The sequence below is a fragment of the Rhododendron vialii genome, chromosome 3a (assembly GCF_030253575.1).
Source record: "Rhododendron vialii isolate Sample 1 chromosome 3a, ASM3025357v1".
NCBI lineage: Eukaryota > Viridiplantae > Streptophyta > Magnoliopsida > Ericales > Ericaceae > Rhododendron > Rhododendron vialii.
In genome coordinates, this window is record NC_080559.1 from 21,817,691 (window position 1) to 21,834,321 (window position 16,631).

The 16,631-nt window shown below is 40.3% G+C and overlaps 2 protein-coding genes across 2 annotated transcripts; both read right to left on the bottom strand.

The window, feature by feature from the left end:
* Positions 1 to 438: 438 nt before the first annotated feature.
* Positions 439 to 2,266, bottom strand: LOC131320430 (thaumatin-like protein). Its single transcript, XM_058351140.1, has 2 exons — positions 1,546 to 2,266; positions 439 to 1,314 (listed from the first exon to the last, which is right to left on the bottom strand). Exons 1-2 carry the CDS (start codon positions 1,604 to 1,606, stop codon positions 638 to 640), a joined length of 738 nt encoding a protein of 245 aa, XP_058207123.1. The 5' UTR covers positions 1,607 to 2,266; the 3' UTR covers positions 439 to 637.
* Positions 2,267 to 5,537: 3,271 nt separating this feature from the next.
* Positions 5,538 to 8,227, bottom strand: LOC131320428 (L-type lectin-domain containing receptor kinase S.4-like). Its single transcript, XM_058351131.1, has one exon. It carries the CDS (start codon positions 7,915 to 7,917, stop codon positions 5,821 to 5,823), a length of 2,097 nt encoding a protein of 698 aa, XP_058207114.1. The 5' UTR covers positions 7,918 to 8,227; the 3' UTR covers positions 5,538 to 5,820.
* Between the last annotated feature and the right edge of the window lie 8,404 nt (positions 8,228 to 16,631).

Below are 16,631 nucleotides of genomic sequence, written 5' to 3' on the forward strand. Positions count from 1 at the left end.
ATCCTGGCAGTTGTCTGTCTTGTTTAGAAAATATAGTGAGACGAATGACTACCAAAATTATTTATAGAGTCAGCCAACATCATATTAGGAGAGGCCAGGATTTTTCAGATGTGTGAGATTTGATAATTTTGATCCATAAAGATCTTTTTCTTAATCTTGCCGGGTTGTATTTGATCGTCTTCATTTTTTTATTTTTGGTTTTGGTTACAGGTAATTCAATTTCTTATCTTATTAACATGGATGCCTCTTCTGTTTATTGCTGGTTAGAACGAAAAAAAAAAGCAAAATATTTTGTTGTTACCATGCATATGTGCATTGTAGTTTTCAGTTGTGATATTGTGTCGCTTGTTTGTGCATAGGAAAAGAGACTATAACCAATCTGATCTATAACAAAATAATTTATCTTAAGGCAGAAATAGCAAATATTCAGACAAATCATAAAGAAGGGAAGACCAATTATGCTTCCACCAACTCTTCATTTTAGAAATAACCAGATATCCGGTTTCCCCACTACGATTTCATATCCCCAGAAAATTCAACCACAAATCACATAATCAAGTACTTTTACTACTATCAACTTCAAACAGAAAGCCCCAGAACAGCTAAAATAACAGATAACACACGCCGAAACCTTCCATCATTTCGGAGGACAGAAACTAATGACATACCGCGGAGCCCTACACGTCTTCAGCCCCGTAGCCTCATCATACGCATAGCTATAAGCCCGAGGGCAAATTGCCTTGAAAAGATGTCCAAAAGGCGTAGGCTTACACATTTTTGGATTAGCATATCCCCCTGTACAGCAATATCTATCAGACTTAGAAGCCAAACAAGCACTCTTGCATCCAACCACCTTCCCCTGCCTTTTGACCACCAAATTGGAAGGGCAACAAACATTCAAATCTGCCTCACATGCCGCCACCCCACACCCAATGCCACCACCGATTGGAACCATAGACACTGGAAGGTTAAAACCGTCAACCAAACTGACGTCGTAGAAGTGGAGGGGTGATTTGGGGGTCCCGAGTGTCATTTCGACTAGGGTTGCGGGTGGAATTCCGCCCGTGCCCATGCATTGGAGGAGGCCAGAGCAATCCCCGGTTTGACAAGAGAATTTACCGGTTTTTTGGTCGGAGCAACAACCTTGCCGCCCCCAGATTCTTCCGGACCACCGGTTGGGAAGTTGGAGCACTGCTTCTTCACCGCTGCAGAGGCGGAAACCGCCATTGTTTGGAGTGGGGTGGCCTGCCGTGCCGAGGATACCGGGCCATACGGTTTCATTGCAGTTGTTCACGATTATGAGTTGGATCTCATCTGCAAACAAACATCAAAAGGTTAAGTATTAGTGAGAATTGCATTTAGTTGGTCGTGAAATACGTAGGTATTGGAAATGGAGAAAAAGTGGTCATCGAGAATTTCAGTTTTGGTTGAGGATATGGGGATTTAACATAGGATGTCTTTGTGATTCTCTCTCTCTCTCTCTCTCTCTCTCTCTCTCTTACACACACACACACGCAAAACACAAATACGTAGAGAGACGTATACCTGCAGAGAAGACGGAACTGAACAAGATGAGGAGGAAGAAGGGATGCAAGGAAGTTGGCATTTGCTCTGAATAATGGTAGAGAGAGAGAGAGAGAGAGAGAGAGAGAGAGAGAGAGAGAGAGAGAGAGAGAGGTTTTGCAACTCCTTTTCCAACCGCTTTGTGTAGAAAGACTAATGGTTTTGAAAAAGAGGCGGGGGAATACAATGATCAGCAGCAGTTTCTCATTTTTCTATGGATGCTTCAGACTAAAGTACCCCCCATTTCTTGCTCTTCAGTCCCACTCTCTCTTTTATAAGAGGTGCTATGGCTTTTATAGAAAGTGGGTGTACGTGGAGGAAAGGCGAGACGCATTTACAAGCACCCTTGTTAATTTAGGGAATTCATTGAAGCTCATTAGCCTAGCTCCTGCTCGATAAAGTGCTTAAAAATGTGTTAAAAAATTGCTTGAAAGTGTGAGGTGCGAAAAAAATGTCTCGAGATGTTTAGATTTTCCTAAAGCTAACAACAGCCTAAAAAAACCCTTTTGTGAAAGCTTAAATGTTATCCATCATCTACTTCTCCAGCTAAACAAAGGAAGATATGAGTACTAGGATAAAAGTAATGACATGCTTTTCGGTCCTTTTGGCAATAAAAGATTTGGATAATGTTGGTAAGATCCTCGTTACACGCAAAAAGGAGAGCAAATTTCAAAGCAAGCAATCATACAGCCCACCTTGACATCCCTCCACTTAAAGATTCTTTTCATCTATGTTAGTAGAAAAGAAAGTTTGAAAAGAAAATTGTCAGAAAGAGACCATAGTGTTGTTTTGAATATCATGAGAAGGTATACTTTTGGTGTTAATTTTATCGATATAGGAGCTACTTGTGTCGCAACAGACTTTACTACAATGAAACGGATGGTGAACGTCAAACACAATTTGCAATCCATGGTTACTTCAGATGAGTGCATTGAGTGCGCTCGTTCAAAAAAAAACATCAGAGGGATTTGCAATGTTAGATCACAGTAGTCAGCGATTTTGGTCATCGTGCATATTAATATTCCGTTCAACAAATCCACTCCTGCAACTTTTGAGGTTAGTTGGGAGTGAGGAGAGGCCTGTGATGGGGTATGTTTATGCGGGGTTTTATAGAGCGAAAGAATCAATCAAGAAACAGCTAGCTGATAAGAAAGATTACTTAAGCTTATTGGAATATAATCGATCACAGACTACAGCGCCACCTTCTTCTTGCTGCAGGCTTCTACCTCAATCCCAAATTGTTCTATAGCATTGAAGGAGATGTACATCATCAAAATATTTCATCCGTGTATGATTGCATAGAGAAGTTGGTTCCTGACCCAAAAATCCAGGACAAATAGTGAAAGAGACAACTTCTTACCAGCATGCTGTCAGGGATTTTGGGTGGAAGATGGCGATTCGAACCAGAGACACTTTACTACCTGGTGAGGGTCTTCTACAAAATGCAAAGTTTGGATTTTTTTTTATAATGGTTCTGTTTGCTTGCTTTACTAGTTTCTTCACAACTTGCAACTTTGAAGAATATCCGACATCTTATTGGGAGCCTTAAGACACCACCCATGCTTTGTTCGTTTGTTTGATAGACATGCTTTGTTGACTAGTTCTAGTAGAATTGGCATGCACTTTATTTCTTTCACGTTTTTTTTGCAGTTAATGTTTTTCCCTAACAAACATTAATTTATTTTAATCATATCGATGGTTGCAGGAGCTGTTTCCTGACAACACAAAGATATATATATATATATATATATATTTTTTTTTTTTTTTGTAGCAATTGGAGTTGTTGGACAAGTTTATTGGAAGCTTGTTTCGGATGGTAGTTTGCTGCAGTTGGTGTACCCAAATTTATATGTGTTCTACCATGACATATTGTTCCACTAGAAGTAAGAGTTAAACTAGGTTTTGAATTGGGTAAATGTTCGGGTAATTTGCAGCTAGATGTTATAGTTTTATCAAGTTAATCCAATATGTTTTCAATCGAGAGTGCTTGATACTTGCATTTCAACCGAGTAAGCCAACAAGCACGAAAACTGGTTCTCGTTAACATCAATTGTAACGGAATAAGTGGATCCCACCAATTAACACTATCATCGTTCACTGCACTGTTTTTTATTCTGGAAACTAGGTTGCATGCAGTGGTTAGTTGTAAATTTTTGAATTTATTATTTACTTTTTTTGAGGGAAGGGAAGACAGGGATTATCACAAAGCCTATGCACTACTGTACTCTATGGGTATTTGGCCAGCCGATTTTGTTTCAAAACTGTGTTCTATGGGTATTTGGCCAACCGATTTTGTTTCAAAACTGTACTTTCTGCCTTTTATGTGACTTTCTTGTCTGATTCTTAGACTCATTGATTCTCTGTAGATGAGTGGTGGTTGAAGTATGGATGGGGATACCCGAATTTGGCTCGTTTGGCCATCCATACTCTCAGTCAAACTTGCAGTTTGATCGGCTGTGAGCCAAACCGGCCAACTCTTCAAAAAAACACATGATACGAAAAAACTGTAGTGAGCATCAGAGGCTTAGTGACCTTGTTTTTGTTCACTACAACTCGCGATGAGGTAAATGCAAGTGTAGAGTAACATGAACGTTTCATTTCATAGGCCACACAAAGTATTTAAAGTGCAAGAGATAAGGCCCTTCCTAACTGATCCTTTACAGGGTTCGGAAGGACAGAGAACATGACACAGTGAACCCCATTTCATGTGAATTCATGGGTATCGTTGGGCACTGGGTAATGGAGAAGGAAGGACGGTCAGAAGACTTTGGGAGCTCAGATGGATGACGGTGGACCCGTCTATGGGGAACACAATGCTTCTAAGGGCCCATCAACTGATGATGAAGAAGACTTAGGTGAAGGTAATAACAGTCTTTTTGTAACATCATCTTCTTTGCTTTGTTGCGAAATAAATTAATTCTAGTTATGGTTTTGCAGGATTTGATGATTTTGAAATCTTTGAAAGAGTGAAAGGGGGAGAAGAGGAAAATTGTTAAGAGAATGTAGTAAGCCAGTAGACACTGCAGAAAATGCTTCTTTTAGTTCTGGTCTTTCTTTCTTTTGGCTGCAGTGGATAGTTTACTTTGGGGAATCTACTTTGCGAAGATACTTCCTGTATTTTTGGAGTTAGGGATCACACATGTTGTTAAAGCTAAACCAGTCGTGTATTTTAGTTTGGTGAAAACAGGAAGTTGGAGACTACAATGATCTGAGAGTAAAGATCTAGTTGGAATCCTTGTGAGGCTTAAAACCAGCCCAATGCATGGTGAACTCAGTATTGGTTAGAGGAACAAAGACGTCTTTCCCCAAGTTGAAGCTTGAAGCGTGATACATATGTAACCGGTGCTAGTTTTTGCATTACCGTGAGGTTTCTATTTTGATGTTTCTGTCGCGGAGAATTTTGTTGGCCTGAAATGAGATTTAGAACTAGCTTTTTGTATGCGATTTTTTTAGGTTTTTTTTTTTTTTACCTAGGTTTCTGCTTTACATTCTTTTTTCTGTGGCCTTTAAATTCTTTTAGTGGTAGATGACCTAATACTGGTATATTAAATTGAACTTCCAGAAAATAAGTTGCAAGCCAAGGCCTTGCCTAATGGTTTGAGTTTCGTCGGCTTCATGGTAATCACTTTGAAATTACGTGTACCATATAAATGGTCTAAAAGTGGCTTGTACGATTTAACCAAATGACATCCCTTCAATACTTTTGTAGAAGAGGGTGCTATGGAGATTAAATCTCGCATTATCCTATTATTAACCTACTGGAGTAGTTTGTTTTCCTAACACTACGAAAAGATATTATTTGCAAATTTCTTGAGCTTGGAGCCACAAATTCCTCTAAAACAGGCTCAGTAAGCCTTAGTGAATTTTGCTCGGACCACCATGCAGTCTTCCGGTGAAAGCCTAAACGATCTGCATCAAACCGGGCGTGATGGAGAAGTGGGAGGGAGGCAATGTGATTAAATCGACAATTCTAATTTGCAACAGAAAAGGATTTCAAATGCTTCCCATTGACAGCAACGTATTTACAAATTCCATCAAGAACCACCCTTCCAACGTAAACCAGTTTGTTCTTCCGAAAAAGAACACAAAGACTAACAACCACTGTGCTTCAGATCGCCATTTCATCCTGCCAAATTTCAAGTTCCTCTCCATCCAATTCCCAAGAAAAGAATGAAAATTTATGTGCGCCAGAATTCCAAAACCCAATTTAAGACAAATAAAACATATACTAGAGGGAAAAAAAAAACCTAGCATTGGCTACCTGCCATCTCCTCCACCGGAGATGGACACAGTCGAAACACTCAACCCAGTTTCAACATCCACATTCCCATTCCGTTCCCCCACCGACGAGCGTGGGCTCGCCTTCTCAAACATCCCCGATGACGACGGATACGAATGCACAAAATCCTCAAACTCAATCCCACCACCACCACCCCTCTTTCCCCCGTCATACTCACCCGGCGGCGCCAGCTCCTCCGGCAACCCCGTCTCCCCTTCCAAGTACCTCATGACCTGCCTCATACTCGGCCTCCTCCCTGGCACACTACTCGAACACATCAACCCAAGCTTCACCACCACCACCACCTCAATTTCATCACACTCCCCTCCCAATCTCTTATCCACCACTTCCAAAATCGCCCCTTGCTTCCACTTCTCCCATACCCACTCCACCAAAACAAGCTCTTCCGGCATCGCCTTCGGCTCAATAGGCCTCCTCCCGCACACAATTTCTAACAACAAAGCCCCAAAAGCAAACACGTCCGAGCTCGCTGTCGGCTTCCCCGTCCGGGTTAGCTCCGGTGCCAAATACCCCAACGTCCCCACCACTCTGGTTGTACTCGGGTTTGACCCGTGCTCGTATAATTTCGCGAGCCCGAAATCCCCGAGCCGGCCGTTTAAGTCTGAGTCCAACAACACATTCCCCGCTTTCACATCTCGGTGAATCACGGTCTGTTCCCACTCCTCGTGTAAGTAAAGCAAACCCGAAGCAACCCCTTTTATAATCTTGAATCTCTGTTCCCAACTCAGATTCACTTTTGGTTCGTCGAAAATATACTTATCGAGGCTTCCATTAGGCATGAAATCGTAGACCAGTAACAAATCAGTTCTCCGTCGACACCACCCGATCAACTGGACGAGGTTCCGGTGGCGCAACCGGCCCATGCTCGCGATCTCCGACGCGAACTCGCGGAACCCCTGCTTCGACTCGTGAGATATTCTCTTAACCGCGACCTGGGTGTTGGATTTCGGCAGGGTTCCTTTGTAAACCCGGCCGAATCCGCCAAACCCCAGTAGCTCCTTGTCTCTAAACCCCCTCGTGGCATGCTTCAGCTCTTTGTAGGAGAATCTGTGCGGCCCGATGTCGAGCTCCCAATCTTCAACAACGTCAGCGTTTTTTATCTTTCTGATCAAATAAAACGCCGCTCCGATTGAGAGAACGACGATGAGGGTAACGGTCACAGATAGCCCTATGACTAAACCCGTCTGGCTCTGTTTTTTACCTGGCAGTGAAGGGAGAAAGGAGAGATCGAGCGACGAAGCTTGTCCACCCCTGATTCTAAAGCTCCACCCCTGTATATAGTGGTAGCTCGCGAGTAGACCAGTTGAAGCAGAGAATCCCACGTACATGGTGTCTTGTAAAATAGGAGAGAGATCGACATCGAAAGACAAAATCGACGAACTGGGTTTCGTCGAGGAGAGTGAAAGGGTGACGTTGAGTTGGTTTGTGGTCGAGTCGTAGTCGATCCAAGCTTGAATCGTTTTCCCACTCTTGAGGTTTAAAAAACGCGGTGTCGAATCGGCTTCGGTGAAGTAACTAGCGTTTACCGAAGCGTTCGAGACCAGGCCGTTTATGTCGATGCCGACGTGGTTGTCGTTGATGTCCTTGAACTCGAAGTCCTGGACGGTGTCGAACTCGACGGCGAAGATGTGGTTGGAGGAGTTACCGGTGTTGTTGGAGTTTAGAATTCCCAAGTACTGGCTGGGGAGGGCCCCCTGGAGGTCCTTTGATGGGGAGATAGTGAAGGCGAAGCCGTGGCCGCCCAGCTTCGCGTACTCCGGGACGATTGCAAAAGCGAAGGCGGTGGAGAAGGAGAAGGCTTTACCGTCGGTGGAGTTTATGAATTGGATCGGGTTTGGGTAGAAGGCGTGGCCGATTAGCCGGGTGGTGTCGTTGGTTAGCTTGAGGAGACCGTTGTGTTGGATCTCTGCGACGCCGTTGAGGCTTATGCTGTTGTTGTTGTTGTTGGGAGTCTTGAATCCGTTGTAGACGAACTCATTGAGCTGGGAGAGAACTGGGTTTGTGAAGAGGAAAAGGAAAAGGAATAGCCACAAAGATTTGAGTCCTTTGGCCATGGGAGGGGACGTCAAAGGGAGCTTGATTCTTTTAGATTTGGTCTCATCTGTTCCGGTTAGTAGGTGTGTGAGTGTTCAGGACTACTACTCCTCGCTACTTACCATGTATGGGGTTTGCTGTGTACATTGTTGCCTGTCTAGCTGGAAAGGAAAAGGAAGGAAGGGTATTTGCTGGCTAGCTGGAAAGGAAGGGGAGGGAAGAGGAAGCACAGAGAGAAGAATTTGTCGTCGAGAATTTTAAGTTTGCGTTTACAATGTGGTGGTGTATGGGATGGCAATCAAAGCTAAGTGGAAAAGTCCAGTGGAAACTCAACTACCCTGTTTGAAACACTTCCTTCCTTTTCACATTTCCTCCAGAGAGGTGCTATTCAGACAGACAGACGGTGCATGTACCGTGCACGGATTACAATATGAGATCCATTACAAGTTTCATATAAATGATTTGAGTTGTTTATTAAATTTAAAACATTTTTTTAAGGGCTCCGCAAGAAATCAGTTCAATCCGATACCTAAAAATACTCGATCTAATCATTTAACTTTTTGTTCAACTTTGAATCTGAATGAAAACTTATATAATTAGATTAAGTACTTATAAGTGTCGGATTGAACTGATTTTTCACGAGAGCCTTTGAAAATTGAAAAAATATTTTAAATTTAATGAATGACTCGAATTTTTTGTGTGGAATCCTTAATGGGCCCCACATTGGAATATGTGCACGATCTGTGCACTCTTTGTCTTTGTTAACAGACTTACGCTTTCCTCTAGTTGATATATATGGAGAGATATAAATTTCGAGTTAACCCGATTTTAAAAAAAAAGAAGGGATCTCTTGATACAATACATGAAAAACTTTCATGAACTGCCGATGAAAAGCAATAGAAAATTCATAAAAGTTTTTCATGTATTGTAACATTTTCGTAAAACCAAAAAAGAAAAATAAACAACGTTGGTTGGTTTTCTTGTATTAAGCGGTTCCTTATTTTTTTTCCTCCCCGTGAACGGTTTCTTTGTTGATGGAAAAGGCCAATTACATTAATATAGTTCTACAATAAAAGAATCCGAATCTTCTATTAGAACCCCTCTAAGGATCTACGTTAATGCGTAGGCACCCTTGAAGCAAAGTAAGAAATTTGTGTGCGATCATCCATGATGTACATAAAGATGGCACCCATGGGAGCAGCCTGCTTCATCTACCGTCCAATAATTGGACAGTCTCTTTCCTTTATTTAATCTTCTTTTTGGACGACAAAAGCAACTACTTTTGTAGAAAAGACTAATAAGGATTGAATTTTGCACGCAAACTTCAAATTGAAGAGCTATAATCAAATGATTTTTTATTAGCCGAGATCGAGCAATAGTAGATTGGGTGCCAAGCGCCAACATCATAGTTGAGATTCATCCAACATGAGAAAATATTTTCAAGATCGGATAGTAATTCTGTACAAACTACTAACACAAGTACCAAATGAGATGGCCCCGTAAAGATTTTTTTTAGGGGGAACAAGAGGGTAACTTCACCTATCAACTCACGTATAATGGAGTGTGTGCTTTTATCTCTTCTTTAAAAGTTGCCCAAATTGATAACCACATATTTTCAGAGGACTGTCAAAATTAATTTCATATAAGGATTAATTTTGATAGCGGTCAAAGTTTAAAACTATAGATGATGATAAAGATGGGGCAACGAGCGGGTCCCATCAAATTCTTTACTGCTAGATTATTATTATTATTATTTATTTTTTTATTTTTTTTTGGGGGTGTGTGTTTAAATTGGAAATTCATTGCTAGATTGTTTTAAAAAAAGTGTACACATGACTACAGATTCCCCTCCTCTTACGTCAACTTAACTCAATGATTACGCTGGCTTGGCTAAACAAACAACTACTCAGAGATTTATGTTCCTTCAAATTTATGGCCATATTAAAAGTAGGTAGACTCTCTGTAGTCGAAGGCCTATTTGGGCTTTCTCTTGCACCACTAATATGCCTGGAGTCAGTCCCAAGTCTGATTAACATAGTACTAAAAGATTACCACAAGATGCACCATCGATCAAGCGGTTTACTAGAGGTTATTCGTTTTTGTTTTTAGTTTCGGTCCCAACGAAGATATGATGAGATTCACTATAAATGACTCGGGGTGCAGATAGTAATACTCCTGCCAGAAATATAGATTATTGTTATCTGCCTATTCATTTTCCTTTAAAAGAACACAAAATGCACTTGACGTTGCTTTACTTGTTGTGCACACTGAGTTAGTTGAATTAGGCTCGAAAAAACAATTTTATAAAAGGCACCATAACAAACAAGTTGGAATCGTGCTCAGTTTCCGGGGAAGGTAGTTTCTGGGGCTAAAGTTTCCAAATATAAAGTCGACAACCACCCCAACTTCTTTGATCAGCTAACTTGTCACTTACATTACTGGGCAATGCTTCTTGTGGTTGACCGATGCAGTCAAGTAATCTCTAAGATGGTCTCTACCTAAGTTGGTCCTTTGATTTAAATAATGAAAACTCGTCCACAAGTAAATTACTTGGCCATTCGTGTGTGATATATCAATCCCTGCTCAGATTATATAAAGCAAAGAGTTCCTAGAGAGGGGTGAATAGGATAATCAATTAAAAATTCGTGATTCATAATTTGTGACCCGTTAGCATCAGCTTTGACAACAAGTGACAGGACTACTGCTAGGAAGTCGAGAGGGCGAGGGAGGTCTCGCCCAAAGTTAAGAGGGAAATCTAATGACAAAAGATGAGTGTGCCCTTTATCGTCAAAAGGGACACTGAAAGAAAGACTGTCCGAACAAGCAACCACCTGCAAATGTTGCCAAAAATATTGAGGATGATCTAGAGTCAGCACTATATGTTTCATCATCACCGGGCCATTCAGAGGAGTGGATACTAGATTCGGGATGTTTCTACCACATGTGTCCCAACAAGCTGCGACGGATCCAGAAAAATAGCTTAATGGGGCCACCTTGTTAATTATAATAGCGAAAGTTCATTTTTTTCCGTCAACCAGTAAGATCGTACAAATTAAGGCATGCAGTATTAACTACAAAAGTTTATAACGTGTACTTTAAGTTAAACTAGGTAAAAATGAGCATAAAATCTCAGACAAAAATTTAAAAGTGTTTTAAATGAACATCGACAAGTTTTAGAATGATCGAACTAGTTTTGTTAATGACTTTATTGTAAAATATTTTTCCTAAATGGTTAAAAATAAAGAGAATTAAGAAAGAATGGCTCGAAATAGACAAACAGTTCATAAAGCAATAAATATAAATGCACCATATGATAAAATTCAAGCATAAAATTAATACTATATATGTATTTTCGAGATATATGCAAGTATGTATGTTTATATATTAGCACACTTTCATAATTATGCTAATTTATACAAAAATACTTTTAAAATATTTTAATTTCGAGTGGGGGCCAGCACGAAATTGAGTGGGGGCATGTGACCCTGCGTGCCCCCGTGTGGATCCGTTACAAGGACTGGTTCTCGAGTTTTTAAGATTTCAATGGAGGAATTGTTTTGATGGGCAATGACACTGCCTGCAAAACACATGGGATAGGTTCAATCTGTTGCATGATGGGACAATCAGGAGACTTGTGGCTCCCATCCTCATTACTCCAATTCAACTGTCAACCGTATAAGCTCATCACCTCATCCACTTTCTGGACAGTCGTTTACTAATCACTGTGCCAGCCTCCAAACTTAAAGCCATTTTGTAGCATATAAGGGATAGAAAACAGAGGTTTCTTTGCGGTCTACAAATCAAAGCTTTAGGCTTTGGTACTTGTGTCAGAAATCAGAGAGATACACGAGAGATATTGTAAGGCTATATGTAATCCTCCTCCATTGATAGTGAATCCGCTGCCCTCAGTGGATGTACCCGTTGGCCTTTGGGAAACCACATATATCTTTGTATTGTGTGTGATTGGTGTTTGCATTTGTGTTTGTTGGTTTGATGCTAATTCGGCGCAACATGTTGATCATAGGCCGAACAGTTGCCTCCGCCACTGGTTCTTGAAGAACTAATTTCATGCATGTATTGTGTGCAATATTTGTCTTACTATTACGCAAATTTCTTTCACAGCTGTGTGCTTCGTTCTCTCACTACGATGTTAACAAGGCCAATCATTCACTAAACGACATATTTCCAATTGTCAAGCCCTAAACACTTAATGGCCCTGAAAATCACCCTTGGCCTTAGGTAATTAAGCTCTTCTCCTTGCGCCATTTGAATTAGACATGGATGGTGTGTGGCCCCTCTTTTCCGGCCCGAGTCCTTCCTTCGTTGGTTCAGTGGTCTCCTAGCCTTCTCCACGCAACCTGCACGATGAGCGCACGACTAAAGACCAGGCCGGGGGTTGTCCCGGCAAGGCCCTCCGGCGTGGGGATGAGTAATGTGTAGAGAGAGTAGGCAGAAGATTATCAGAGAGTATGTAGTAGCATGTACCTCTCTAGGGTTTTCACTGCTAGGTATTTATAGAATCTCTTCACTTGCTCTCCAAGCACTAACACGTGCCTTGCACAGGTCAGGCAGTGTCATCATGACGAAATAGATCTGGTAACCGTTTTTAGGGCTGAGCTGGCACACCCATGTGCGCTCATGATCATTGCTTGTTATAACCGTCTTTACAAGTGGAAAAATATGCAAAACCAGCGGCTAGCCGTGGTCGGCAGTGGCCTCGCCCTGCGGGTGGCCGAACACGCCTTCGTCGATCGGGCGTCAGATCGACAGGAGAGGACAGTCACAGGTGACTTGCCGTGGAAGGTGGCCGTCAACGAGACGATCCGACGACGAGTCCGTGGTCAAGGAAATGGCTGACGCAGAACAGGGACGGGAGCCGTGCTGAAGATGCGTGCTCGGCAAGGCACGGGCTCGGTCGTTACGTAGCGAACTCATGTTCGGCCTGCTACAGATGGACTTGACAATAAAATTTTGGCTGCTGGAAAGTCAGCGAAATAACTGTTGAGTCCTCTTTCTCTATGAACGCTTTATCCACGGACGCTCCATCATTTGCAGAAATGGATATGAGCTTCGCAGTTCACTCTAGCCCATTTCGGGTCATTTTAGCCTCATTCTTTGCCTGACTGGTTAATTGGTTTGAGAGCTTATCTAGTTAATTCAGGCTATTCAGCTCAAGCTACATTGGTCTTAGGCTTACTGTGGCAGTTTAAGGTCCTAATTCCATGACGTTTCATGTGTGTACGTACTCTGTAGAACATGGGGGACTGATTCGATTCTAAACAACTTCTTAACACAAAACACCCTCTCGTTTGGTCTTTAATCTCTATCAACGCAAAATCGATACCGGGAACCTTCTCAGGACATTGAAGAAGCAGACCGCATTACATAACGTTGGAATAACTCCACAGTTTTCTTCTAATCTTTGCGTTTATGTGCTGAATTGTCTCGTTAGTTTTGAAACAAGTTCTCTCTTTTCTAGTGGTTCTTGTCCTGGCATTGTGACTATTCTGCAGCTTCATCTATATGTACCCGTGACCACATAGTGGGCTCATCACCTAAAGCCTATGGTTTCATCTCTCTTGAGCTGCATTTCCACTCTGAAAAAAGCCCCACTTCGTCTTGTCCCAAATATCAATGAAGACCCATGAGACCATGACAATTATAGTTTGGAGATTGATTTTAGCACTCTAACTTTGTCCAATGGCACTCTAACTTTTGTCCTTATTGTGTAAAATTACAAAAGTATCCTTCTTTCTTTAATCTTTCAATGACCAAATACCTTAACTACCCTCACAATAAATTAATGAAGAAAGTCATTCCTTTTTTCTTTAATTTTTTTATTTTTTTTGGTAAACCACTTTCTTTAATCTTTCTTGTACATGTCTGGCTTTCATTGGCCTGGCCCTTCCTCGTGATACCAAAATTCCACTACAAAACCATACCCATAGTTTCACTTCAAAAAAAAAAAAAATAGCATGATTCCAGTTCAAAAAAAAAAAAAGAAAAAAAAAACTATACCCAGAATTTAAACAACCTTAAAATCTTGCAAATCTTAAAACAACCTTGGCCAAATTAGATGCTTGAATTTTTCTGAAATCCAAGATCATTCCCAAATTAAGTCCAAAAAACACAAGAACTTCACACAATGTTACTCCAAAAACCCATACAAATATTCATCATCTATCCTAGTAGAGATCTCCAATCATTTGATCTTCATAAAGTCCAACAAAAAAACTGCAGATGACATTACAATAGAAAATTGATTTTCGCGCTCCACTTTTTATTGATGACGCTCCACTTTTTTCATGATCTTCATGAAAAAAGTGGAGCGTCGTCAATAAAAAGTGGAGCGCGAAAATCAAAATCCTTACAATATACTATATGTTCTAGCAGTTTCCTAACTAGTTCCTACCAAAAAGTGGAGATCTTCTTTGCACAATTGGTTCTCCACAAACAAATAGCAACACATCCACCAAACAAACTCCACCACGGCTATAGTTCTAGTGAGGTATTGATCTCACATTCAACTGCAAGAAGTAGTTGGAAGCACATATCAATAAAAAAGAATAGTTCAAAGCATCAATTAATCAAGGAAAAAATCTCATAGAATATACTAAAAAAAAAAAAAAATCTTACATTGTGTTTGCAGCATATTTATGTTGACATACGTTGATTAGCCAAGACAAAATGAGGACTCCTGCTAGTGTTTTCATCCTTACGTGGACAAGTCCAACAATTATGTCCAATGTGGTGACAAACACTACATTTTCGATGATCATAAATTCTGTGATCAATGTTCATTAGGGTTACACTAACCTAATAGATTTTTCTCATAATTAAATCCGTGAATTTGATCATACGAATGGAATAATAATTGATTACCTTATTGAAATTCAAGATTGAAATTCCGTGATAAATTCCAAGGAAACTTAAATTATTCCATTCGTATTTATACGTTTTACATAGAAAAATTGATTACCTTATTGAAATTCAACATTAATTGCAACATTAACTACGTCTATGGAAGGTCTCTTTTATATATCCACATCAAGATTTTCAAACTTTCCACAATCTCTCTCCCCCCCTCCCTCTCTAATCTGCCGTGCACTCTCTCCGGCTTTGCACAAATGAGGTAAATTGTAGTATACTGCAATTTTATACTACCCACCATTGATCACTTCACATTTTTTGGTTTGTTAATACATTTTTTTTTTGTTGCTCTTATATACCGTACATTTTTCTTCCTTTTCACAGTACACAGAAATTGGTTTCAAGAAGGCAAATCAATTTTTTCAACTCCAAGGTAAACCTCTTTGATGTATTTTTTGTACTTTTATTATTTGTCGGTTAATATTTGTCTTTTTTGTACTTTTGTTTGTTAATGCATTTTTTTGGGGTTCTTTTCACGTACAAATTCATTTAGAGGAAGACCGATCAATTTCCCAACTTCTGTGTAAGCTTTAATTTGCTTTTTGTACGTACTTTTATGTGTTGGCTAATAATTTTTTTCCCTTTACACACGTTGTACACGGATGACCAATCAATTTTTTTATAGGATGAATCGTGAGAATATTAACCCGAATGTAAATTGCTCCAATCGAAAAATACAAATACTTGTACGTGGAGACGCTAACAATGATCGATCAAACGAAAAAGAAATCAATGAGAAGGCGGAAGAAGCACGCTATGTGAGATCGTGCACATTGCGCGAAAAGAATTTGTCACCTTGAAACACCAACCATTCTATACTTAATTGCTATCTTCAATACTTTCTATACCACCTTTTTTGTATGCCCAACCACACGAATGCTTGTGGAAGTAAGCCTTTGTGAAACATATGAAGATACCTAAATTTGTAAAAAAGAAAACTCAGTATTCAAACCCATGAACTCATCAGTCGGCGTGTTTACGCTTTTTTACCATTTGACTTATTTTGGAATCTCCATTACAGTTTTTTACCATTCGACTTATTTTGGGAACTCTTAGGTACTAAAGAAATCTTTGGATAATATGCAATTGGAGACAAGCAATTTTCACCTTCTCTACACTGTGTGGAATCCTACTTCTTAGTGTGTGGTACTTGATGTAAGGAAGTCTACAAACATAACTTCTTAACATGTGGATACAGACCTGTTAGAATATCGTAATCATATATGATGATTTGATTACGATGTGATTACGATTTGATTGTAATTAGTTAATTAGGATTATTTTCTTTCCATAATTATGTCTCTTCCCCTTGTATAAATAGATGACCCATTGTATAGTTTCATTAATTCAATCAAATACACATTTTCTCATCTTCGTTTTATTTTAACATGGTATCAAAGGTAAGATTTCTTTAACCTTGTTCTCTCCCCGCCACTTCTCTTCCTCGCCGCCAATTTGCTTCCGTGCTATCACCACTGACCAACGTCACAATCTCGCTCTTGAAATTCGTCATTACCCAAACTCTCGAATCACTGTAAAAAGAAAAATACCTAACCCATTGTTAACCACCCTCACTGCCATTACTTTTGCCAATCACCGAAATTACCAACAAATATCTTGATCATAAGAGCATCCAAACTCCCTATGTCCAAAACCACAAGTCAAACCAATGTCCAAAACCACAACTCAAACCTATCATTTCACCCACTGCCCACCCACCGCTTATTGTTCCACACCAATCTTGTTAATCCCAATCTCGTTCCTATGGTGATGATTGGTCCGCTGATTTAATCCCAATCTCGTT

Bases quoted from the DNA above. Each gene is read 5' to 3' on its own strand.
- LOC131320430 (XM_058351140.1), bottom strand. From the start codon at position 1,606: ATGCCAACTTCCTTGCATCCCTTCTTCCTCCTCATCTTGTTCAGTTCC. The intron at 1,315-1,545 runs GTATACGTCTCT...GTTTGTTTGCAG, and splicing joins CAGTTCCGTCTTCTCTGCAG to ATGAGATCCAACTCATAATC.
- LOC131320428 (XM_058351131.1), bottom strand. From the start codon at position 7,917: ATGGCCAAAGGACTCAAATCTTTGTGGCTATTCCTTTTCCTTTTCCTC.